Consider the following 24,875-nt stretch of genomic DNA (forward strand, 5'->3'; position numbering starts at 1 on the left):
GTTATCTGATTAACCTGGCATTTTGAGGTAAATTGAAGGGTTATGATATAGGCTTTGTATGGCTGTCAAGTAAGGGCCAGATAGGTTTAAATGTCATAGGAGAGCAAATAGAAAGGGCCAACTAAGTCTATTGAAAGTCTTTTCTGCGTCCAACCCCAGAAGGAGCATGGGACAATTCTGTCTTTTGGCTATTTCAATCAAATCTATTGTCTATCTGGTGTTGTCCCCTGCTTGCGACCATCTATAAAACCCACCTGGTCCTTATGAATGAGGTGAGAAAGAATAGGAGCTAGTTGATTGGCTAAAATTTTGAGAAGAGCTTTAAGTCTGAATTTAATAAGGCAATGGGCCTATAGTTTGTACACAATGTTGGGTCCTTGCCTTCCTTAGGGATTAGAGATAGGTATGAAGTGAGGGTAGTGTTTGCAGATATTTATTGAATAATTCCGTAAGATACGTTGAAAAGATATGTATAATATTTATACGGAAGGCCATCAGGGCCTGGGGTTTTGGCGTGGGGCATTAACTTAAGGGTATCCACTACTTCTTCCACTGAGATGGGACTATTAAGTGATTCCAAGTCGAGTTCTGAAAATTTTGGTAGATTTGCCTCATTCAGAAAGTTAATAAAGGAATTTGGATCCATATCTGTTTGCCTAGAGTGGTCTTGATTTAAATTATAGAGTTTAAGATAGAAATCCTGGAAAGTTTGTCTAATTTGATCTGGATTATAGGTTAGTTGACCTGTAGTGGTTTTGTTCAACGTGAATCTAGAGGAGATTTTTTTATCCCTTAATTTGTTTGCTAACAAAGTATGTTGTTTGTCCCCTTTTTTCTTAATACAATTGTTTCGTCCAGAGCATAGATTTTTCAGCCTCTTTGTACTTTAGGTCTTTTAATTTTTGCCTAGTGTCTTTGAGTTGTTCTGGTATGTTCTCAGAATGAGAGGTATTGTATACGGTCTCTAGTGTGTGTAGATGATTGAGTGTGGTTTTGTATTTAGCCATGTATTGTTTCTTTTTTTGGGCTGTTAATGCTATAAATTGACCTCTGATTGCGGCTTTGTGCGCTTCCCATAAGGTTGGCAAAGATTGAACTGTACCCTCATTCAATTGAAAATACTCCTTAAGACAGGGGTCCCCAACCTTTTTTACCCGTGAGCCACACTCAAAAATAAAAAGAGTTGTGGACACAAGCATGCAAAAACTTCCTGGGGTGCCATATAAGGGCTGTAATTGGCTATTGATAGCCCCTATGTGGACTGGCAGCCTACAGGAGGCTCTGTTTGGCAGTACATTTGGTTTTTATGCAACTAAAACTTGCCTCCAAGCCAGTATTTGAAAAATAAGCTCCTGCTTTGAAGCCACTGGGAGCAACATCCAAGGGGTTGGTGAGCAACATGTTGCTCGCGAGCTACTGGTTGGGGATCACTGCCTTAAGAGATTGCTCAATTTGACTAACTACATCTCGGTCATGGAATACGGATTAATTTAGACTCCAATGCGGCTCCCTAGGAGGAGGGGCCATTAATTGTATTTGTATGTTAATTGGGGAATGATCAGACCATGTAATAGGGTGTATCCAACCTTAAGCATGCATGTGAGACACAAAAAGTAGTCTATGCAGGTATTTAGTTTGTGGGGATTGGAGTAGAATGTATACTGCCTATCGCTAGGATGATTGATTCTCCATGCATCAAATAGGGAGTGTTGCTTCATAATCTGTCTAAAATTTGTGAAAATATTATGTGAGATTCGATCTAAAGCTTGATGGGAGCGGTCCATAACTTGGGAATAGGACATGTTAAAATCCCCTCCCATAATTAAGAAAGGGCTGTGATGGCCTGCTGTTTTATTTAGAACCTTTCAAATGAACGCTTTCTGGCATCTGTTTGGTGAATAGATATTCAGCAGATTCAATGATGTCCCCATGTAAGTAGTTGCTAATAATAAATAATGACCCTGTGGGTCCACAGTAACTTGATTCACCACCAGAGGGCAGTCTTTATGGATTAATATGGCCACTCCTGCCTTTTTCTGGATTGGATTGGATCTGGATTGGATGCATAATACCCAATAGGATAATGCTTAGAACTCAGTTTGTGGGGCCTAGATGAATCAAAATGGGTTTCCTGTATAAAAGCGATGTCCGCTTTTAGAGTTTTAATTTCTTTCAGGGCTAGATACCTTTTAGTGGTACTACTTAGGCCCTTTACGTTTAGTGAGATTAATTTAATCATATTGAATAAGTATAGGGGTCCTGCAGCTCTGGGCATAATAGGACAACCCTCTGGTAGTACACAAGTATTTAACATTTATAAAGTCTTGTATCCGTTTGCTTAAACGAAGTGGACAGGTAATAACATCAAAATCAACAAATGCTATACATTTCTGTAATAAAGAACAATTAGAGAAAGCACTCTTCAAGGCTGAAAGAAATAAAAATGCAAACAAGTATAACCTCCTAACAAAACCAGGATAATAAAAGATTGAAAAGTGGCCTATGTGGCCAGGCAACATTTTGGAAAAGAGTTATATTGGCTGAGATGCAGTCATTTAAGAGCCTGATAGAGCCTAGGGCTCTATATAGGGAAGGGTGAAAATCCAATGGGAATGATCTGTCCTGGGTAAGTTGCCCATCTCTTGACCTTCGGTAGCTTAGTAACTGAGATAATGTAGAATGCATCAACACCGCATGAAGCAGGCCTGGACTGGCAATCTGTGGGTTCTGGCAAATGCCAGAGGGGCTGCTATAAGGTGCCATAGAAAGTCAGTATTTAGTGGGCTGGTGGGAGCTGTTTGGGCCTCTGTGTACTTGAAATGGCAGGCCCTATTTTAATTCTCAGTCTGGACCTGGCATGAAGTATTCAGTTAAGATTCTCTTCTTGGAGGTGATGGGCTTAAGGTCAACCTTGGGCGTTTTGATGGCGAGGTAACTTTGGTCCATTGAGGAGTCAGAGGTGATTCATATGGGGAGTGCCGTGGCGATGAGATCGGGGTTTGTGAGTGAAGGCCAAGAGCCACAAGAAGTTTTCCCCCTTAGCTGGATTTAACAATGTATGCATTATGCCTTGGTGGTTAACAATTAACTTGAAGGGGAATCCCCAGCGGTAAGGAATTTTCGAATCCCTCAGTTATATGTTTAAGTTCTCTACGCTTGGCCAATGCGACCGGAGATAGTCAGCAAATATTTGCAATGAGTGATTCCGAAAATCAACAGTTGGCATAGTGCGTGTTTTGGCATAAATCTACTCTTTGCCCTCATAAAAATTAAAACGCACAATTATGTCTCTTGGCGGTTTATTCTCAGGAGGTTTAGGTGCCAGAGAGTGATGCACTCTATCCAAACGCCGGAGTTCTGTCAGGGCACAATTGGGAAAATAAATTGTGCAGATATTTGGGGATATCGGAGCTTGAGACCCCCTCCGGGACACCTCTGAACCTTAGTTTCTGTATCCTGGACCTATTTTCCAGATCCTCATGTGTCCCTAAATTGTGCCACATCATCCCTTAATGAGATATTTTCATCCTCCAAAAAAGCTATCCTTTGGATCATATCATCAGTAACAGTCTCTAGCTTATCCGTTCTGTCCCCCAGTTCACTAATATCCCTTTGTAGCTCTTTAATAGCTGTGGCTACCGCCCCTGACACAGCTCGGGTTATCGTGGTGAGTTTTGTAACTGCTCAAAATAGAGGCTGTTACTGGCTGCATGCCCTGCTCCGAATCCTTACTAGGAGACTGACCTGCGTGTGGACTGTGTGGGCTTTCAGAATCGTGCGACAGCGAGGAGGGAGGGTCGCTCTGTTGGCCTCCTTCATGATGCGCACTCAGTCTTTCAGAGCCATCTTGGGATGCGGCCTGGTGGTTCTGTGGCTGGGAACGCTGCAGGTACAGGAACATCGTGGTATTCTGGTCTCTGGGTTTCTTCTTGCCCATTTTTCAGCACCAGATTCCTCTCAGATTTGAGTATTTGCCTGAGCTGCTGGAAACAAGAGATAAATGCTTATGTTCGGGCTATATTAAGGTCTTGTGAGAAGGAGCTCCTACTCAGCACTCAGCTAATTTCTAAGTATTCTAAGTGTCCCCCAAGGGTCTGTTTTAGGGGGTTTTCTCTTCCCTCTTTTCATTCTATCTCTTGGTGACCTAATCACATAAAACTGGTTCTTTTTCATCTTTATGCTGGTGACACAGATCTTTCTTTTCCTGTTCTGATTGTGGAAAAGTGGAAGCATCCTGCCCCTTGAAATATTTTTTTTTAAAGTGATTTGATTTGATTTGAACATCGTTCCAGAATTAATTTGTATCTAACATCTCCCAATGCTCTAATGTATTGCTTTTATTACTGAGGAAAAGTAACCATAGTAAAAATTAGCAGTGCCCATACTCTTCCATTGAGTTAGAAGATTAGCTAAAAAAAGATAATCTGTAGTATTAGCCACAAGGTCCTTTCCAGCTAAATGGCCAAATGGTTTAAGAAGTGCTTATGCTTAATAAGTCAAGTCAGGGAGATAATGTGAGCTTAATGCCATTCACCACTTCAACTAGAAAAGTTCTCCAGGGCTATGAAGGGTTCCAATCTGGACAATTAATACAAGGGGGGGGAATAGCAAAAGCTGGATTAAGGAAGATATAAAGGCCATGGTCTTGTGTAGCAGAAGTATTAAGAGCAGCTGCTGGTATATGACCACCTGTTATCATCTAATATATTCTCAAAAAACTTCAAGGTGTATATCGATATTCCTGATTATGAATATAAAAAAATAATAAAGTCCATACAAAGGCAGTGGGACCTTCCTTAGTTGCAATTGCAGGCACAGCCATCTGTTTCGAGAAGAGCATTTGCCTTCTCTTGTACTAGTTATATGTTATATCTACCGCTCTCCCGCCTCTTCACTTTCCTGAACTGGTTCTCCGTCGGCCCAGCAAGGTCCCTTAGCAACATTAAAAAATTCACGGATCCGCACACACTGTATTTATCTGCAGTCAGGGACGTGACCCCTCTTCTTATTAATTTTTCACCACAAAGATCAGCGTTTCGGGGGGTTTTCCAACCTCCCTTCATGGTTGAAACCCCCCGAAACGTTGATCTTTGTGGTGAAAAATGAATATATAGAGGGGCCACGTCCCTGACTGCAGATAAATAGAGTGTGTGTGGATCCATGAATTTTCTACTGTTCTCTTGTACTAGAGCATATCAATGGAAATGCATGCAGCAGAGTGGCACAGAGTGGTGACCTGATCTTATTTCTAAAACTATGCCAAGATACACTACTTTCTAGTAGAAATGCTTGTTTTAGGCTAGGGCCAGACGGGGCAGAAATCAGCCTGCCGAAATCCGGAGGCTGATTTTAGCCCCTGACCACTAGCCCGAATCTTCTTGTCTGCTTCTTGTCTTCTAGAGGTTGACCTGTTTTACCAATATTTATTGAAATTGTATATGAATTAGGGTCTCGTGGGGGCCCCCTGCAGCTTCCTCTCTAGTGTTTGTACATGCATACAAAGTGCTGTGTCTTCTTTATGAGATGTGCATATTGTGTGTATCTTATACAGGTTGCAACAGGCACGGGTACTGTGCTGAAAGTGTAGCTATAACTAGGCAACCATATTTCCTTTATTTTGTGAAACGGACTCTATTTGCTAGACATTCAAGGGGTGTAGATCCCATCCCCAAAAACACTCTTGTGAAGATCACTTAGTAGCATCATGGCCTTGCCTCAATCTGGGAAACTGCAGGGCTCATTTAGTAACTTCAGCAATTGCTTTAAACAGTCTTCTAAAAGCTAGAAATAAAAGGAAAGATGTGAATGGTTGCTACTGGCAACCACACATACCTAACGTAGCACTCGTGTGAAATGAAGTATATTGGTATGTGTTCAGAAACACCTTTAGGTTAATGGCACATGCATATGCCAACTGGTGATGAAGTGCAAAAATTCCCATTCACTTAATTGTGTGTTGGAAATTACCGACAATTTTTTTTCTCCATAGATATGCTTCAGGGGGCATGTTTGGGCTAAAAATAAAAAGAAAACACCAGTTCCTTCTTCTTTAAAGGGGTTTGTTCACGTTCCAAACACTTTTTCAGTTCACCAGAAATGAAGACTTTTTTCAGTTGCTTTCCATTTTTTATTTTTCTAACGTTTTTCCAAAATCTAAGTTTAAAGTTTAATTTTCTTGTCTCTGGTGTTTCAGTCTGGCAGCTCAGTAATTCAGGTTCAGAATGTAAACCGTTATAGTTTTGCAGCATTCAGCAGATACATTTCTAATAGTATTAGCAACTATTGTATCAATTCTAACAACTGCCTGTAATGAAACCCAGAGATTCTGCTCAGCAGGGACAAAGATAAGTAATGTATCAACTAAATGTATCAGTTTAGAACAGTTACAGGGTCGGCGACCCCCCCCCCATCCCAGGGCTGCTTCAGAAGGTGAAAAATTACATGTTACACTTCAGTATTATAAAAACTATCACACATAAAAAATAGAAAGTAATTGGAAAAAGTCGTTATTTCTGGTGAACTATCTGAAACCAACTGAACTGAAAAAAGTGTTGGAAGGTGAACAACCCCTTTAATGTTTTACATTCAGACGAATTGGTGGCGATTTGGGGTTTTTGGCTGTTTCTCCAATGGCTGAAATAAGTCAGTGAACAATATTCCCTGTGTGTCAGAGCCCCTAGAGTTCACAATGCAGACTCTTCTGTTAAATGTGCAATTTGTAAGATAAACAGATGGCCATGTAAGGAAGGGAACAATTTACCAATTGATATGCTAAATGAATGTCACATTATGACATGTGCAATACCTTCCTGGAGCTGGATAATAGAACTGTTCAGGCAAAAATAAAATCAAATTTAAGAAAAGCTAAGATTCTATGATAGCTCATCTAAGTAAATGACTTTGTGAATGTGCAATCCCACAGAAAATTAGTAATCTGATACTTTTGTATTTCCCCTATTCACACACTAAATTGGCTATGTAATGAAATCCCAATCCATGTAAAACAATCCAATAATGGAGTGGAATATTGATAATCCCCTTGACTTCTTAAAATGTCTGGGTAGCCATTTACATACTGAAACCTGTATGAGTGGGTTTACACTGGTTTGTGAAATGGAATATGAAGAGGCAGACAGGTTCTATAATAAAATAAAGGTATTTATTTAAAAGCAAAATAAAGTAGGCATTTATAATATAAAAAAGTAAGGGTTAGCTGGGAGTTTGACACATTCAGTACCTCCATATGGGTACAATACAGGGCATGTGCACCACTGCACAGCAGCAATAGCCATAAATAAGTCCAGGTTGCAACATCTCCATACAGTCACATTCGCAGGCAATCAATCGCTCACGTCCTTTCTCCACATGACATTAAATTTCCACTCTCAGTCTTTTTCCTTATAAAGTGGGCCCTTAGGATGCATGGCCCCGGTTTGCAATGCTTCTTGCCCCAAGGCTGTGAGGTTTGCTTTTTTCGAAGATCACCTCTTGCTTTGTTTGGGCAACGGGTGCTGGCAATGAAACCACTTGCCTCTTTCTTTCCTCTTCCTCTGAGTCCTCCCGACCAGAGAAAGGACTGCACACTGTTTCCACCAGCCCAATGACCACTCCGAACAAGGCTAACACACTGCCCAACACGTAGATTTTCACCATTTTTCTGTTGGGTTTCTGACTCAGCATCTCTTTGGCAAATGGGATCAGTTCGTGGATGGTTTCCATAATGGGTTAAAAAGCTTGGGATATCCAACCTGCAAGAGAGAAAAGGCTCATTATTATTTACTGTGCCATTCAGAAGGGCGATGGTTACAGATACAATTAGGCTACAATTAGAGCACATGGAAACAGGATTTTCTGCATGTGCACATTCCTGTTTTAAAAATGGTATGATTAAAATGCACTGCTGCCTATATATAGAAAACTAAATACATATTCGCTTGATACAACTCAAGGAATCTTTCACTGATCGTCTCTGATTTTTTGTACCAATTAAATGGGATCTTCACTCCATGCAATGCAATTGTCAGTATCCTTCCAATATAAGATTTCTGCAGTTTTCACTTCTATATAAATATCATTGCTAGTGAAATTACTGTGTGTCTGGGTGTTAGTCCTGACTTCTCACTGCAGCAGAAGCCAGCTGACTTGCAACCTGGAAGAGAACCGACATCTGCTGCCTTTCAAAATCCCAATCAGAGAACAGAAAGGGATGCATCACAGAACTGCAGCCTGACTTGAGCACAGATCCTCATGCTGCAAAAGCTGGAGGACCTTAGGTTGGCACTGATGCCACATGTCTAGCAATTCCAGCTGATAGTATAAGTCTAATAGTATAATTCTGTCTAATAGAGCAACTTGAAATTATTCAATAAATAATGAAATAAGCTGTGCCTATCACAAGGCATAAGCATTGGTTATTGAATGTAAAGTGAAAGTCTGCTCACCCAAAAGAAAAGTTGCCGGTACACAGTACTGCTGCTTGAGGTTCTCCTGCAGTTGTCAGATCACTCTCTATTGTGACCAGTTTCTCTTGCTGCATCTTGCACAGCTTGGTCCTTTAAAGCCAATAAGCCCCGCCCCACTCGTGACATAGTAGAAGCTGTAGCACCGCCCAGGGCATGTGCTGATCACGCACTACTGTTGGAATGCACAGAAGCCTTTTGGCTAGCCTAGTGCAGTGGCCAAAGGCAGCCCCTTGAAGGCTGGGATCCCTCCTCAGCATGCTGTGTACATGCACGTAACATGCCCAGCAGTCGCAGCATCTATCAGCTCTGTGAATAAGACTGTGCTGCTGCCTTTCCTATTGTTGCCATTTGTTACTGAGCACTTGTCACGTAGTAAACGTTCAGGGTCTGAGGTTTGACCTCAAGGAAACCCCCAAAAACCTGTTTTTGTCATGAAAAGGGGGTAATTAGAGACCAGGCTTTGTTTTTGAGATGATAATTTTGTCATTCCCAGAATAATCTGTGTGGCTGCAGGGCTAGGGAATGAGCATAGGGTTGCCACCTGTTTGGTTTTGACCCCAACAGTTCGGTTTTTCTCAGGCCTGTTCGGGTCTCATCTTTCTGTTCGGTTTTCAGCCTTGTGAAACCCGAACATTAATCTGACCAAATGAAAACCAATTAAATACCAAGATTTCTGTACAATAGATCCCATACCTGTAGTTAAAGGATTGGTCTTACTTATCGGGCAGAATAGATAGAGGTAGGGTTTCCAGCCGTGTGGTTTTCAACTGGACATCTCAGTTTGTCAAAGGGCTGTCCGCTCAAAACTTTCTGTCCTATTTAAAACATTTAGAAAACTGGACAGAAATCCATCCATTTGCATATAAGTGATGTTATAACCCTGACCCAGCATCATAGCTCCATGACATCATTGTGCCTGCCTCTGATGTCATCATGCCCACCCCAAAATCACTGCTCCAACCCAATGCTATCTGCCCCACACACATTATTCAGGTTTAGCCACTGGCAAAGGTGGCAACCCTAGATGAGCAGCTCTCTTTGTTTTGTTAGTGTATGTAGATACTTGCATTCAAACTGGTTTTTGTACAGGGGATTGTCAGAGGGGGCCTCCTGGGATATGTGGATATTTCAAGAGAAATTATATAGAAAGCAAACCTTAAAGCTATGGGCATACAGGCGGTTGTCAGCCTGAATATTTTTGCAGGCTGAGAGAAGCTACCCCTGCTACATTGATTTGAATTCGATCAGCCTGTGTGCGGTCACACACAGGCTATAGTCAACCCAAATACTGACCTCAGCTTCAGCTCCGCTGTGTGTGTCTGCACACAGGCTGAGCAGATTCAAATCAATGAAGCAGGGGCACTGAGCAGATCTGCTTCTCTCAGCCTGCAAAAATATGCAGCCTGATAACAGCCGCTGACAACAGCCTGTGTGCCCATAGCCTTAAGGACAACAAAAGGTTAAGGCTTCTTGTTTTATCACTTACTGCACCACTTTTTTTTCACATGCAAATGTACTGCCTGCACAAACCCAGTTTCCTAGTCAAGTGACATCACTAATCTTCTTTAGTGCTCCTTCCCCACAGAAGAGTCATATTTCACACTTTTTAACCTTCTGCCCAGGCTTCTAATCAGTGCCTGGGGCCTATTTGTATGTTCTGCTTGACTCCATCTAGCCCGCCACCAGCCAAAAGAAAAAAATGCATCTGGTCTCCATGACAACGCTTGAGTCTGATTCTTAGAGCTGCGGGCCGAGAGAGCAGGAGCGCGCGAGGAGAAAAAAAATCTGCGATGTTATAATAATATTCTTGTCTTTGCTAAAAAATTAGTTATAATGTATAAATTCTCAAAAATCAAACTACCAATGAATATTTTATTCCTTTATACATGTTTATTCCTTTATACATGTTGTTCTAGGTCTAGCCTATGCCAGAGATTAAATATGTATATATAGTGAATAAAGTACCCCCTCTTGTAAAATATAGGGATATTATAAGTTACCGAGGAGTTTCATGACCATATAAAAACACGAGGCCGAAGGCCGAGTGTTTTTATACAGGTCATGGAACTCCGAGGTAACTTCTAATATCCTCATATTTTACAACTGGGGGTACTTTATTTATTATAATACACAAATTTCAATGAGTCATTTGACAGAAATGACATCAGAACTCACTGTTTATAACTGATGACATCAGAACTCACCGTTTATAAGGATATAATTTACAGGATATTCATGGCTTTTGTGTATTATATGCAAAATATACACCACTCACTTTATATATACACACAACTCTATCTATGTACAGTATATACAGACATATATGCCACTGTTGCACACACAGACAATTCATATATATATATATATATCATATATACTCGACTTGTACAGTGAATCCATTCAAGTTTAATGTGCTTGAATCTGTTCAGTTTTGCCTGTCTTGTGATGCCAGCCCAAAGTGTATTTTGTGTTCTGCATCTATTCATTAAGGTTAAGTGTTTAATAAGGCTATTCGGTCATGTCCAGTGTAAATAAACCAAAGATTCATTGAACTCACAGCTTTGATTTTAATTTATATCCGAATTGCATTGTTCAATTTGGTTGGTGTTACACCTTTACCTTAACTTTTATTATGTCATAAAATGGCCAATTCTAAGCAGATTTTCAGTGGGTCTTCTTTATTAATTTTTTATCATTTCTTTTAATTATTTGGCTTCTTCTTCTATGGGGGTCACTTACCCCATCTAAAAATAAGGCTACAGATTTTATTTATTTATGGCTACTTTTTATTACTATGTTTTCTTTTAGGCCTCTCCTATTCATATTCCAGTGCATGGTTGCTAAGGTAATTTTGACCCTAGCAACCAAAATTGCTGAAATTGCTAATCGTAGATTAAAAAGATAAATGACTCAAAAACCACAACAATAAAATATGAGAACCAGTCCCTTATTCAAATGAATGCATGGTTGCTAAGGTCAATTTGACCCTAGCAACCTGATTGCTGAAATTGCAAATTGCAGAGTAAAAAGCTAAATTACTCAAAAACCACAAACGATTGAAAATGAGAACCAATTAACTATTAATCATTTTATTTAAAAAAAAAAGCCTTTTGGCTAGCCTAGTGCAGTAGCCAATGGCAGCCCCTTGAAGACTCGGATCCCTCCTCAGCATGCTGTGTACATGCACGTAACATGCCCAGCCGTCACAGCATCTATCAGCTCTGTGAATAAGACTGTGCTGCTGCCTTTCCTATTGTTGCCATTTGTTGCCGAGCACTTGTCACGTAGTAAACGTCTGTGGTTTAACCTCAAGGAAACCCCCATGGACCTGTTTTTCGTCATGAACGGCGGTAATTGGACACCAGGCTTTGTTTTTGAGATGAGTCCTTGCTGATAATCTTGTCATTCCCAAAATATTCTGTGAGCTGGTGCAAGTGTGGCTGCAGGGGATGAGCAGCTCATACAATAGTTTTGTTACTGGAGATACTTGCATTTAAACTGATTTTTGTACAGGGGATTGTTGGGGAGGGGTCCTCCTGGGATATGTGGGTATTTCAAGAGAAATTGAGATAGAAAGCAAACCTTAAATAAACCATGTTTATTAATGAATAGTGATGGGCGAATTTGCGCCGTTTCGCTTCGCCGAAAAATTCGCGAATTTCGCGCGAAATGGTGAAAAATTTTTACAGGAGGAAATTTCACTTCTTTATAGTGACCAATACAAAATAGAACCATTAGATCACTGACTAATATCAGGCATAGAAGATCAGCAGTTGAGGATTCCAGCGTCCTTAGTTGGCTGATAACAGATGCTTTCTTCAAACTGGAGTGGAGGCTCTTGTGCTAATCCACATATTACAGTAGTAAGAGCTATTAGTTTAAATATGGTCCAAAGCAAATCATGCTGCCTTTGGTAGTTTGCTGTAGGTATGTCCAACAATTGTCCCTACAGATGTTGTTGAACTACAGTTTTCAGTATAACCAAAAGCCATTTTTTCCCATAACAGATATCCTTACAGAACAAAAATGTGCGCATACTAACACAAGTGTGTCTTCAGTATCCCTTTTTTGCACCATGTTAACCTTGAATCACTTTTTTCATTGATGATCTTAGTGCAAGATTCTGCTTCTTGGTAATGACAGCTGTAATACCACGCCACCTTCATTGTGTTTGGCTGGAGAGAGCAGTTTCCATGAGTGAGTCATTTCTGTAGAAGGGCAGCCGGCAGATTCCTGAACACATTCAGTACTCCTAACCTTTTACCTACAAAGGAACATTTTGGAAAGACTTTGATTTTTTCACAAACTGTTACGTGAGCGATTTTCTGATTGATGGTAAAAAAAATATATAACAGAGATTATATCAACAAAGAAGCATTCAATAAATAATAGACTCAGCTTTATGGCTACATTTTTATGGCGTAACATAAACAGGATGCATTTTCATTAGTATGATAATTATTTCATGATTTTCTTGAAAAGCTAACACTTCTCCTGTTTCTTTCTATTAATAGACAGTGCTTCTATTTGCAGTCCTTTCTCTAGCTACATGGGTGATTTGCCCATGTCCTGCTGCCTACCATACTGCAGGGTATGTATTATTGGATGGGTGTGGGTATTTGGAAGGTGGATGATACATATCACCTTTATATTATAGAGGGTGAAATGCAGAGAGGGGAAGCCAGTGTAGCAACTCCCTGCTGCATGTGGTATAGGCACTGTCTTTTCACTGTGCCATTTTTCAGTTAAAGCAACAGTAACACCAAAAATGAAAGTGTTTTAAAGGAATGACGATATAATGTACTTTTTCCCTGCACTGGTACAAACGGAGTGTTTGCTTCAAAAACTCTACTATAGTTTATATAAACAAGCTACTGTGTAGCCAAGGGGGCAGCCATTCAAGCACAGGATATACAGTAGATAACAGCTACATTCTGAAGAATCCCATTGTATACTACAGAGCTTATCGGTTATCTGCTTTGTATCCAGTGCCTTTTTCTCCTTTTTCAGCTTTGAATGGCTGCCCCAATGGCTACACAGCAGTTTGTTTATATAAACTATACTAGTGTTTCTGAAGTAAATTCACCATTTTCACCAGTCCAACACAACAGTACACTATATTTTATTTACTTTACGATATTTGCATATTTTTGTGTTACTGTTCCTTTAATCCTTATTACCACCAATTTAGCCGGTCAGGGCATTTATGTTTTACATTTTTAGAGGGATGCAATTATAAATACTGTATATATATACATTTCAGTACAACTTGAAGTAACTATCCAACAATCCCGAACCTGAAATACAAGACTACATAAACCGTGTTTCTGTAACATGATTATGGTTCCCCCTACCAGATGTTTGACTTTCACTACATATTATTGCTGCCAGCATTGTTTCTGATTTGTGACTCGAGATCCAATGGTAAACAACTTTAGACCCTGTTATGACACTCAGGTTAAAAGATACATATGGGTTCAAACTGGCGATTTTAGTTTAAAGTGTATTTGGGAGACACTTTCTGCCAGAACTGCAGCTACAGCACAAGCTCTAATCCTTCAGCTGCTGGACTCACACATCTCTTAAAGAGGTACTGACACCAGAAATTTAACCTTTTTTTACATCTACCATAAAATTGACTTTGCATGCTTCTTATAGTTTTGCCATAAAGTATTTGCCCAATGCTTTTACATTACCCATCCGACTCCCTGTGATCGTCTATGAGGGGGCTGCCATATTTGTGCAGCAGGAGTCAGTAAACATAAAAAACTTTAACTGACAGGCTGAGATGGGACAGTCAGTTTGGCAAAACAGTCAGGTTTAGTAACTTCAACTAACAATTACTAAACAAAAAACAAACCTCTCAGCAGAAACAATCAGCATGACCTACAGGTCATATTTAATTACATTCATATTATAAAAGTATTTACTAGTGTTAGTTATCATTTTAAGGCTAATGCCACACCCTGTTTTTACTCTGCCAGCTGAAAATACCAACATAGAAAGCACCAAAAAGTACTGTTGCTGCCACGTGTCTGGGTAGTGACAGGAATGTATACGGCTGTCACTGTCACATGGAGCAGATCTCAGCTATAAAAATGCTGAAAATTAGGGATGCACGAAATCCAGGATTGGGTTCAGCATTCAGCCTTTTTCAGCAGGATTCGGCCGAATCCAAGTGCCTGGCCAAACTGAATCCAAAAAATCATGTGACTTTTTTCACTTTTTTGCTCTCTTTCCCCCTCGTTTCCCTAATTGACATATGCAAATTAGGGTTCGGTTCAGTATTCAGCCAAATTTTCAGAAAGGGTTCGGCCAAATCCTAAAATAGTGCATTCGGTGCATCCCTAATGAAAATGCCCATCTGTATTTATGGGCCTTTCCCCAACAGCTCACCGATCACCTGGCCCCCTGAGTAATAGGTCCTGCAAACAAGTACAATAGGGCCCCAACTCGGGTTGCCATTCAGCCGGTATTTTATATGTAGCTGCCGGTAAATTTGTAATACCCTTCAAAAAGACCCCTCGGCCTGCCCCAATCCCCTGTAAATGTAGCTTTTTTCTCCAACTTCAGCAATCTGCGTCGTGGCCCCACCCCTTTTTACGTCATGAACTGCCCCTTTTGCATCATGGCCCCACCCCTTTTGTTCCCGCCCCCACACCAGCCGGTTAAAAATATAAGAAAAAGTTGCAACCCTAGCCCGAACTGAAAATAAACGACACATGGTCAAAATTTGTGATCTGCTCTCACATTCCAGTTATGCCCAAACCCTTGATCCAAGCAAGCCCCTCCCCTTTTGTGACTTCAATTGCACACAGGGCTGCCATCAGGGGGGGAGATGTGTTGTTTACTGTTGTCCCAGGCCTAGATTTTGGGAACAAGTCCATGAACATATTATATTCCAGCTGCTTATCAATGAGCAGTCGCAGGCTCTGTGCATTCTGTAGTTTCACCCCCTGCTTTTCAGTACAATTATTTGTGGGTCTGTACTGTAGTAGCAGTTGTTACAAAAAACACCAATCTATTAAGTTCAACCTTATCTCTGAGCTTTATCTCGAACCCTTTAACATTACAGCTTTTACACAGGGCAATACTTTTTATCCTATGTATGACATTGCATCAGCATTTGTTCTTGCATATTGCATCAGGAGACTGTAAACTCATTCACCTCTCTGGTAAGGGAAGGAAGCATGCAGCCTGTCATTTACACACGGAACCTGCTCCGCACATCACACCATGTGCACTTAACCTTTTGCATAGTTTTTGTACTTTATAGATGTTCTGTAGTTATTCACTAAGGGGTAGAGCTATCAAAGGTCGATTTGAAAATTCGAATTTTCCAAAAAAATGTTATGATCAAAAATGTCAAATTCGACTAGGGAGTTATCCAAATTCGGTTCGAGTTTTTTAAAATATTCAAATTCGATTTTTGAGATTTATCATACTCCGGCCCTTGAAGATTCGATTTTCGACTATTCACCACCTAAAACCTGCCAAATTGCTGTTTAAGTCAATGGGAGAGGTCCAGGGATCAATGTTTGCAGCCTTCCTGACATTCATTTCGGAGAAAAAACTTGAATCCAGTCGTTTTAAAAATTGGTTTTAACAGTTAATTTCGTTTGGTTGAATTTCAAATTTATAGGAGTTTAGGAGAGTTTTAAAAACTCACATGAATTTGAAATTCGATAAATGTTTCTACTTCATGTGGCAATCATTTAGATATAGCCAGGGCCTTATTTTTATATAGTTATCTAAGGGCCATTACCTAGGGTGGCAGCTTTAGGTTGGTGGCTCTCGGCTGCCTATAAAAAATTCCCCAGCCCACCGCTGGACACCTGCTGCTAAATTAGGTGTTGGAGCTAAGGGGGAGTTCTTCTTTCTTTTGTCATGAGCGAGAGGAGGGAGAGGGAGGAGATACAGGGCTCAGGGCAGCTCTAGATTTAAATACAGTTTTTAGTGGGTTCATAGCTCCTAGGGCCATAGCCCAAGGGTGAAATGACATTGGAAAAAATAAAGATGGCAGCTGCAAGCTCTTTTAAATCATCATCATTTATTTATATAGCGCTGTCAAGATACGCAGTGCTTTTTAAATGGATTTGACTTTGAAGCAAATCAGAGGTTCAATATTAACTCTCAGAAAAAAACTTAACATGATGATTTAGGAGAGCAGCACTGACAAAATGTATATTGATTGTTATATTTGCAAATGACCTGTATGTATCATACAATCTATATAATCAGTGCAGCTTTCCTGAAGTGCCATGTCTTGTTTTTCCACAAGTTATTAATAGGGATGCACTGGATCCAGGATTCGGTTCGGGACTCGTCCAAGATTTGGCCTTTTTCAGCAGGATTTAGATTCGGCTGCATCCAAGTTACTGGCCAAACCAAATCCAAATCCAAAAATATCATGTGACTTTTCATCAACAAACAAGGAAGTCAACTTTTTTTTACCATGTGCTGTTCTCTTTCTCATCCATTTCCCTAATTTACATGCGAATTAGGGTTTGGATTCGGTTTGGTATTCAAAGAATCTTTTACAAAGGCTTCAGGTTTCAGCGGAATCCTAAAATAGTGGATTTGATGCATCCCTAGTTTTCATAAATGCACACATTTTGCAGAAGTGATCTGTTTTTTCTTTCAAGGTGATTCTGAAAAAAAACATAGGGCTTGATAGTCAGAGGTCAGAGCTTGCCTTGTGCCCAGAGGTTGGGTGACATAAAGGAAATTGTTGAAAAGAATTCTGAACCAAGAGTAATATATGGGTTGTTCACAACGGTCCAGATTCGTTTCTGTTTTTTTTAATCTTGATCACTGGCAAATTAATGATTAAAACAGTAATCCACAATACCAGAAATACAGCAATATTGAGTAAAATAATGTCGTATTTAAACAGACAGTTCCACATTTTAATATTATTGGATCTTTCCACACAATTAAATTCCCAGCGCCTTTGAAAAGCCGTGGGTACACATTTTGTTGCATTTGTTCTTACCTAATAGAATGCTGAAATCTAATAAGTCAGGTAGAAAAGCGGGGTCATAAGACATGAAATAAGACAAGGGCAGCACTGAGATACACACGGCCATTACACACAAGAAACCTATTGACATGTTCACGGATGAGAGGATGGTTCTTAATATGGTTTCACTCCATGTCAAAATGAATTAAAAATGAGGGGGGCACTAAGATATTGAGGGCAAATGCATGGGAGCTTCATGTTTTTTGACCTAAAGGACCTGTTGACATTCTAATGCAGTAATCCCCAACCAGTGGCTCACAAGCAACATGTTACTCACCAACCCCTTGGATGTTGCTCACTGTGGCCTTCTTTTTGAATTCCTGTTTTTTAGGCAAGTTTTGGTTGCATAAAAATCAGGTGTACTGCCAAACAGGGCCTCTTGTAGGCTGCCAGTCCACATTGGGGCTACCAAATAGCCAATCACAACCCTGTTTGTCATCTACAGGAACTTTTTTATGCTTGTGTTGCTCCCCAACTCTTTTTGCATTTGAATGTGGCTCACTAGTAAAAAAGGTTGGGGACCCCTGTTCTAATGGATGAGATGATGGGAAGATTTGTTGCGTTTGGTCATACCATGTATGAATGCATAAAGAACACCCACACAAACATTCTTCTTCTTTATATACAGTATACAGGTATGGAATTCCTTATCTGGAAAGCTGTTATTCAGAAAGCTCCAAATTACGGGAAGGATGTTTCCCAAAGAGTACATTTTAAGCAAATCATTCTAATTTTTAGAAATTATTTATTTTTTCTCTGTAATAATAAAACAGTACCTTGTACTTGATGGTAACTAAGCTGCATGAATCCATACTGGTGACAAAACAATTCTGTTGGGTTATATATGTTTCCATAATTTTCAGCATGATTTTGGTGATACAAATTATGGAAAGGTCCCATATCCAGAAAACCCCAGATCCCAAGCATTCCAGATAACAGATCTTATACCTTGTAAGATAATACAAGGTATAGAATCTGTTAATCTCTATTAGCCTTTATTTCCATATTAGGGTTGTGCACCATTCTTTACATTTCTTTCATTGCAAGTTCCACTGGATCAGGGACTGAGGAGAATGTGAACATTCTCTGTACAGCACTGTGTAAAATGTGTATTCAGTTTAAACATAAATTTTTTCAGTCATAACACCTACTGCTATGCTTTCTGTTTTTTTCAAATTCTCTTTATTGAATTTTTAAATAATCCAGCAGCAAAGTTTCAGACAAACAATATTTGCTCTATTGACCCCCATCTTAGTTCACCTCTTCAGACATCACCATCACATCTGGTATGGTGACGTCTGAAAAGGTTGAACTGAGATGGTGACGCGTGCATTCCATATGAACTGCGTCCACACTCGCGAGATTATGACACAGGACCAATACTTTTTAAAAAAACTCTTCCAGACTCTTTCATCTGATCTATTTTCTCTTCCAAGAACTGTGGGCTTTGCGGTTTTATAGGTTACAATAGCCTCTTCCAATTTAGAAATAGGAAAGGTAAAAATCGAGACTGCAGCCCCTCAGTTTCTGTCTTCTCCAGCTTTGTGGTGTTTCTAAGGACTAGAAAAAATTATTTAGTTAGATTCTTGGGAGCAACTCCACCCTCTATATGTTTTTTACTTTTCTATGTCCTTTCAAAAGGATGAATCTCGGGGTACTTGATTTACGAACAAAGCGCTTAAATATTTTTATAACTTATTAGAATCAATTAATTGCACAAGTCACTTTTTAAATTATGCACTTTAGATTCTAAGGAAGAATACGTTAAGTGGGTATCAATTAATTGCATAAGTCACTTCAAAATTTATGAATTCAATGGATGGATTTAATGGATTAAATTGAGACATCTGGGGTGATTGGTAACAACTACCTAACTGATTTAATTTATTTTAGAGTACCGGTACATAGATTTGATTTAATAAGGTGCTTGTTAAGAATTCATTGTGGTGTTACAAGTCAATGGTGTTAACAGGTGAATTGTATTGATTTTAGAATAAACAATTTATAATGAACTAACTGAGAAGTCGGCTAATAATTAATTTGAACACAAACACGGTCATTGTTGCACGTAGCACTTTATATTTATACATAATATGCTGGTTCCTTTTTTCTTTAATATTTTATTAAATATATAAGTAATTTTGTATCTATTATATATTGATGTAAGCAAGTATTCCCCTGTATCCCTTGAGATTATTAACAGAGTTTCAAATAAGATTACACAGTGGATAAGGTTACATTTTAAGTGGATACATTATAGATAAATGAACTAAGTGGTAACTATAATTGTGAGAAACTAATACCCGGGAAATCCTGTATAAGGCATAGAAAGCAAGGAGAAGTTTTATACAGTCACAGACAAGGTTTCTTTTCTTTTTCATCTTTATCTTAAATTTTCAGTGATACTCCTTGAGTGTCTGTAGAGTCTGGGTATATAACTTTTGTTAAGGAGTTAAATTCCTTTTTATTAATAAAGCTGACATTATGTATGCAGATTGTTCCATACTGACTCATCTCTGTTCCTGGCGAATACTGAGGTTATATAATAGTAAAAAGTGCAAAGGTTCTGCAGGTCTAGCCACCTATATCAGCCAATCAACAGGTAGCATTTCTGGCAACATTTTAAAAGCAAACAGGTGATGGGTTCTGAGTAAATTTAGTACTTTAGTGATTATTGCTTATTGCTTATTAACATGGATGCATCAAATCCAGGATTTGGTTTAGAATTCAGCCAAATTGGAGCCTTATTCAGCAGGATTCGGATTCGGCCAAAGCCTAAAATCCTAACTGTCAATTCGGGTTATGCACATTTTATATTTTTGTTTCATCAAACATGTTAATTGTTGGACATATTGTCTATATCATGTTGGCCTACCCAGTGTACCTCCATAAGTTTCTGTCTACACAGCGAGTATGGGAGCTGCTAAGTGAGTGTTGCATGTGACTAAGTGTTGCATGTGAATTAAATGTTAAGCAGCGTTAAAAACCGTAAGGTGTTTAAAATCAAAAAGGCGTTTGTGAGGAATTGCACTTTGGAGACTGTAAGTACCTAGTGTAAATATGAGTGCAAGTGGGTTTGCTGGTAGTACTCAGTGTGTGTCTTGTCACATGTATGTGGTGTTGGAGCAGCAGTTTCATGCAGTATTTACATGTGAGAGATGCAAGTGGGTTTTCATTGTGGAATCTGAACTGCAGACTCTAAGGGGGAAACTGGCAGCACTGAGGGCAGTGGCAAATGTGGGGGAGGAAAGGAGGCTCACAGAGCAACCACTGGCAGGGGCCAGTGTAGTGGGGGTTGGAGATGGGGCAGCGAAGGCTAATGAGGGAGGAAGGTTTGCGACAGTCAGGAGGGGAAGTAGGGGACAGAAGGACAGGGGGGCTGGTCCACAGCTCGTCCAAACCAACAGATTCACCATTTTGGCTGGGGAGGACAGCTCTGAACTGGCGTGTATGGAGCAGGCTAACTCTCAGAGCACCCTGGGAGACAGTTTCTCTAATACAGGTAGTGCTGGAAGTGCAAAGAAGGATATGCAGGTTTTAATTATAGGGGATTCAATTATTAGAAAACTGGATAGTGTAATCTGCCTCAAGGACACTTCATACCCAACAGTCTGCTGCTTGCCTGGTGCTACGGTTTGGCATGTTGCGGAATGATTGGACAGATTATTGGGAGGGGCTTGGGATGACCCAGCAGTCTTTGTACACAAAGGTACCAATTAAAAAGTTAGAGTAGGTGGTAAAGTCATAGGTGTAAAGTTGAAGGCGAGGACTTCCTAGGTAATTTTCTCAGAGATATTACCGGTGCCACAAGCAATGTAAAGAAGGCAGCGGGAGCTTAGGGAGATTAATGTGTGGCTGAGAGATTGGTGTAGGGAGGAGGGGGTTGGGTTTTTGTAGAACTGAGTTGATTTCTCAATTGGCTTCAGGCTCTTTGCTAGGGATGGGCTGCACCTCAGTGATGACGGTGCAGCTGTTTTGGGGGAGAAGATGGCTAGACAATTGGAGGAGATTTTTAAACTAGGTGTGGGGGGGAGGGTTCAGTAAAAGATTCAAAGGAAGAAAGGTTAGATGAGGTAGTGGGCAAAGGAAGGGAAAATGGGTGAGGAGATTTGGTTGGTATTACAGTATTACATGTATGCTTGCAAATGCAAGGAGTCTGACTGGTAAAATGGGAAAGCTGCAGGTGTTGGCGCTGGAGTTAAAATATGATGTGATTAGTGTGGCCGAAACATGGCTGAATGAGTCGCATGACTGGACAGTTAATATCAGTGGCTATACTTTGTTTTGGAGGGACAGAGGCAATAGAAAAGGAGGAGGGATTTAAAAGCTAATATAAAGGAGGAGGTTATGTTAGAAAATGAGGGGGCAGAAGTCTTATTGGTGGAGCTCTTCACCGATTCCAGCAAATTAATTGTAGGGGTATACTATAGACCCCCTAATGTAAGCGTGCAGGAGGAGACTAACGTCCTGATGCAAATAGAAAAGGCTACTAGTTTGGGGAAAGTAATGATAAGGGGGGATTTCAATTACCCAGATATTGACTGGAGCAACAGTACTGCCAGGTAAGTTAATGGGAACAAGTTTATAAACTTGCTGCATGACAATTTTATGGCACAAGTTGTTGAGGAGCCAACCAGAAAAAATGCTATTCTGGATCTAGTAATCTCTAATGACCCAGAACGTATAGCGAATGTGCAAGTAATTGAACCCCTGGGTAATAGTGACCATAATGTTATATCATTTAATGTCTGGTGCAAAAAAACAAATCAACTCTGGGGCAACAAAAAACATTAATTTCAGAAAAGCTAACTTTAGTGCCTTGAGGGCTGCCCTTCAGAGCATAGATTGGGGAATTATGTTTACAGCTAAAAACACAGTACAGAAATTGATGTAATTTAAAATTATATTAAATTGTTACTGTTCTCAATTTATTCCCTTAAGGAGTAAATGTAGAAGCACTAATAAACACCCTGTGTGGCTTAATATAAAAGTAAAAAAATTAATAGGAAGTCATTTAAAAACTACAAGTCCGTAGGGCCAGAAACTGCATTTAATGAATGTAAACACTATAATAAATGTTGTAAAACAGCAATCTGGATAGTGTTGATGTGGACAGTGTTGCTCCTTTAAATAATGGTACAAGTATGGTTGTAACAGAAACAGAAAAGGCAAATGTGCTAAATCAGTTCTTTTCTCAGCTATTTCGTTTGTGTCTGCCCCAGGAAATTTGAAGAAAGAAGAAGCCGGAAAGGATCGCTCTGTGGTACCCTCTCTATTGAATTAGAGAGGGTACAGAGAAGGGCAACTAAGCTGGTAAAAGGTATGGAAAATCTATGGAGATTATTATATGATCCCTTTATAGATTTATACATAGTTATCATATCTCCCCTTAAGTGCCTCTTCTCCAGCGCTTAAGGGGTGATATGATAACTATGTATAAATATGTAAGGGGATCATATAATAATCTCTCTAATGCTTTATTTACCAGTAGGTCTTTCAAGCTGACATGAGGTCACCCTTTCCGATTAGAAAAAACAAAGGTTTTTTACAGTGAGAGCCGTGAAGATGTGGAATTCTCTCCCTGAATGAGTTGTACAGGCTGATACATTAGATAGCTTTAAGAAGGGGTTGGATGGCTTTTTAGCAAGTGAGGGAATACAGGGTTATGGAAGATAGCTCATAGTACAAGTTGTTCCAGGGACTAGTCTGGGACTACCTTGTCCTGCTAAATATGTTACAATGAGGGTTTTTTGCACCATGCCAATAATTTTATGCAGTATGTATATATAGAGAGAGAGAGAGAGAGAGAGAGAGAGAGAGAGAGAGAGAGAGAGGAGAGAGAGAGAGAGAGAGAGAGAGAGAGAGAGAGAGAGAGAGAGAGAGAGAGAGAGAGAGAGAGAGAGAGAGAGAGAGAGAGAGAGAGTGGGGGGTTGGTTATATAAAATAAAATATTCCAGGGCTGACACTCCTCTTCTGTAATAAATACACTGGTCTCTGTTTATTTCTTATTTCAGTTTGGACTGGTCCCCCATGTAGGCATATGCATGTACAATAAATGAACTGTATAGAGTTGCACAACCCCTAAATTACACTTGGGTGAATGAGCTAAAATGTCTCTATTCACAGGTAAAGTATTCCAGGCCATTGCGTTTTCTACAGAAGAGTGGGCTCTCACCTGGGGAAAAATAGAAGCAGTTTAACTCATTGCAGTACCTTATAACAGGACAACCCAGTATATATGACTTTCTTTGTCCTTTGACGTTAAGAGTTTATTAAAGGAGAAGCAAAAGTAGCATCATTATGGGGTGTCAAGTTGCTTGACATATTTTTGCTGTGTCACAGACATCCACTGAAATCCAATCAAACATTTTTTGTGCTTGGTATGTGATAAAGGGAATGATGAAAAACGACAACAATATAGCTGTGGGCAGTTCATGTTCTGAAGAAAAGTAGCGCAGAAGTATATCAGAAGTATAATAACTGGGAAAGTGTGGTGCCAAACAACTTGGCACCCCCTGTGATTCTTCCTTTCCTTGTCCTTTAAATACATCACACGTGCTGCTTGTACAGTAAACAGAAAGAAATTATTGTATATTGGATCATTGACTGACTTAAATCAACCCACATGGTTTTCCACTGTGAACCACTTAAACTTCACTTTCCACTCACATTGTCCATGAACCCTGACTGATGACCTTTGTCCCATCAAGAACAATCTCAAAGCTGTAAAAGGATGCTGGCATCCTGAAACCAAGCAGCTGACCAGATACCAGATTAATTTGTAACACATTGTTTGTAAACATTACTACATTCTTATCATAAGTACAGCCCTTGCTTGAAGATAACTACAAGTCCTTGGTTGCAATGCCTTTTCAGATTGGTTTTAGCATCTATACACACTATGAAGATGGCAATGTTGTTAGTATGAGCATAAACAGTGGTGTAACTACCAAGGAATCAGATCACAGACAGATCCTCTGTGTCGCCTGCAGTTATGGGGTCAGTCATGGGTTACATGTGATTTTGCTCCCATTAGGGGTCATCACTGCAATTGTTCCTGAGAGATAGCTGTCTGTAAACTGCCCATACATTTGTTTGGAGAGGTCGCCAATGGAGCAGCTCTTTTACACTTACATACAATTTGTGGTGGGCCAATCACCACAAGATTGGATCATAATTGCTGCTAAACCAGCATTTGGACCGAGGGCCACAGCAACAAGTAGACATTGTCCTAGATCCAACAGAAAAATCAAACCTGTCTGATCGATATCTGCCTGATTCTAGCCAAGATACTGGTTGTGAAGGGTCCCATACAAGGGCAGATAAGCTGCCAATTCCGCCTGACAGGGCCGAATCAACATCTTCATTCTGCCAGTGTATGGCTATGCTTA

The 24,875-nt window shown here is 39.9% G+C and overlaps 1 protein-coding gene across 1 annotated transcript; it reads right to left on the reverse strand.

Annotated features, from left to right (window-relative positions):
• Positions 1–7,140: 7,140 nt before the first annotated feature.
• Positions 7,141–8,551, reverse strand: LOC108708049. The gene is made up of 2 exons (XM_018246334.2): positions 8,442–8,551; positions 7,141–7,748 (listed from the first exon to the last, which is right to left on the reverse strand). Exons 1-2 carry the CDS (start codon positions 8,534–8,536, stop codon positions 7,349–7,351), a joined length of 495 nt encoding a protein of 164 aa, XP_018101823.1. The 5' UTR covers positions 8,537–8,551; the 3' UTR covers positions 7,141–7,348.
• Positions 8,552–24,875: the final 16,324 nt, after the last annotated feature.

The sequence above is a fragment of the Xenopus laevis genome, chromosome 2L (genome assembly GCF_017654675.1).
Source record: "Xenopus laevis strain J_2021 chromosome 2L, Xenopus_laevis_v10.1, whole genome shotgun sequence".
In the NCBI taxonomy this organism is placed as follows: Eukaryota; Metazoa; Chordata; class Amphibia; order Anura; family Pipidae; genus Xenopus; species Xenopus laevis.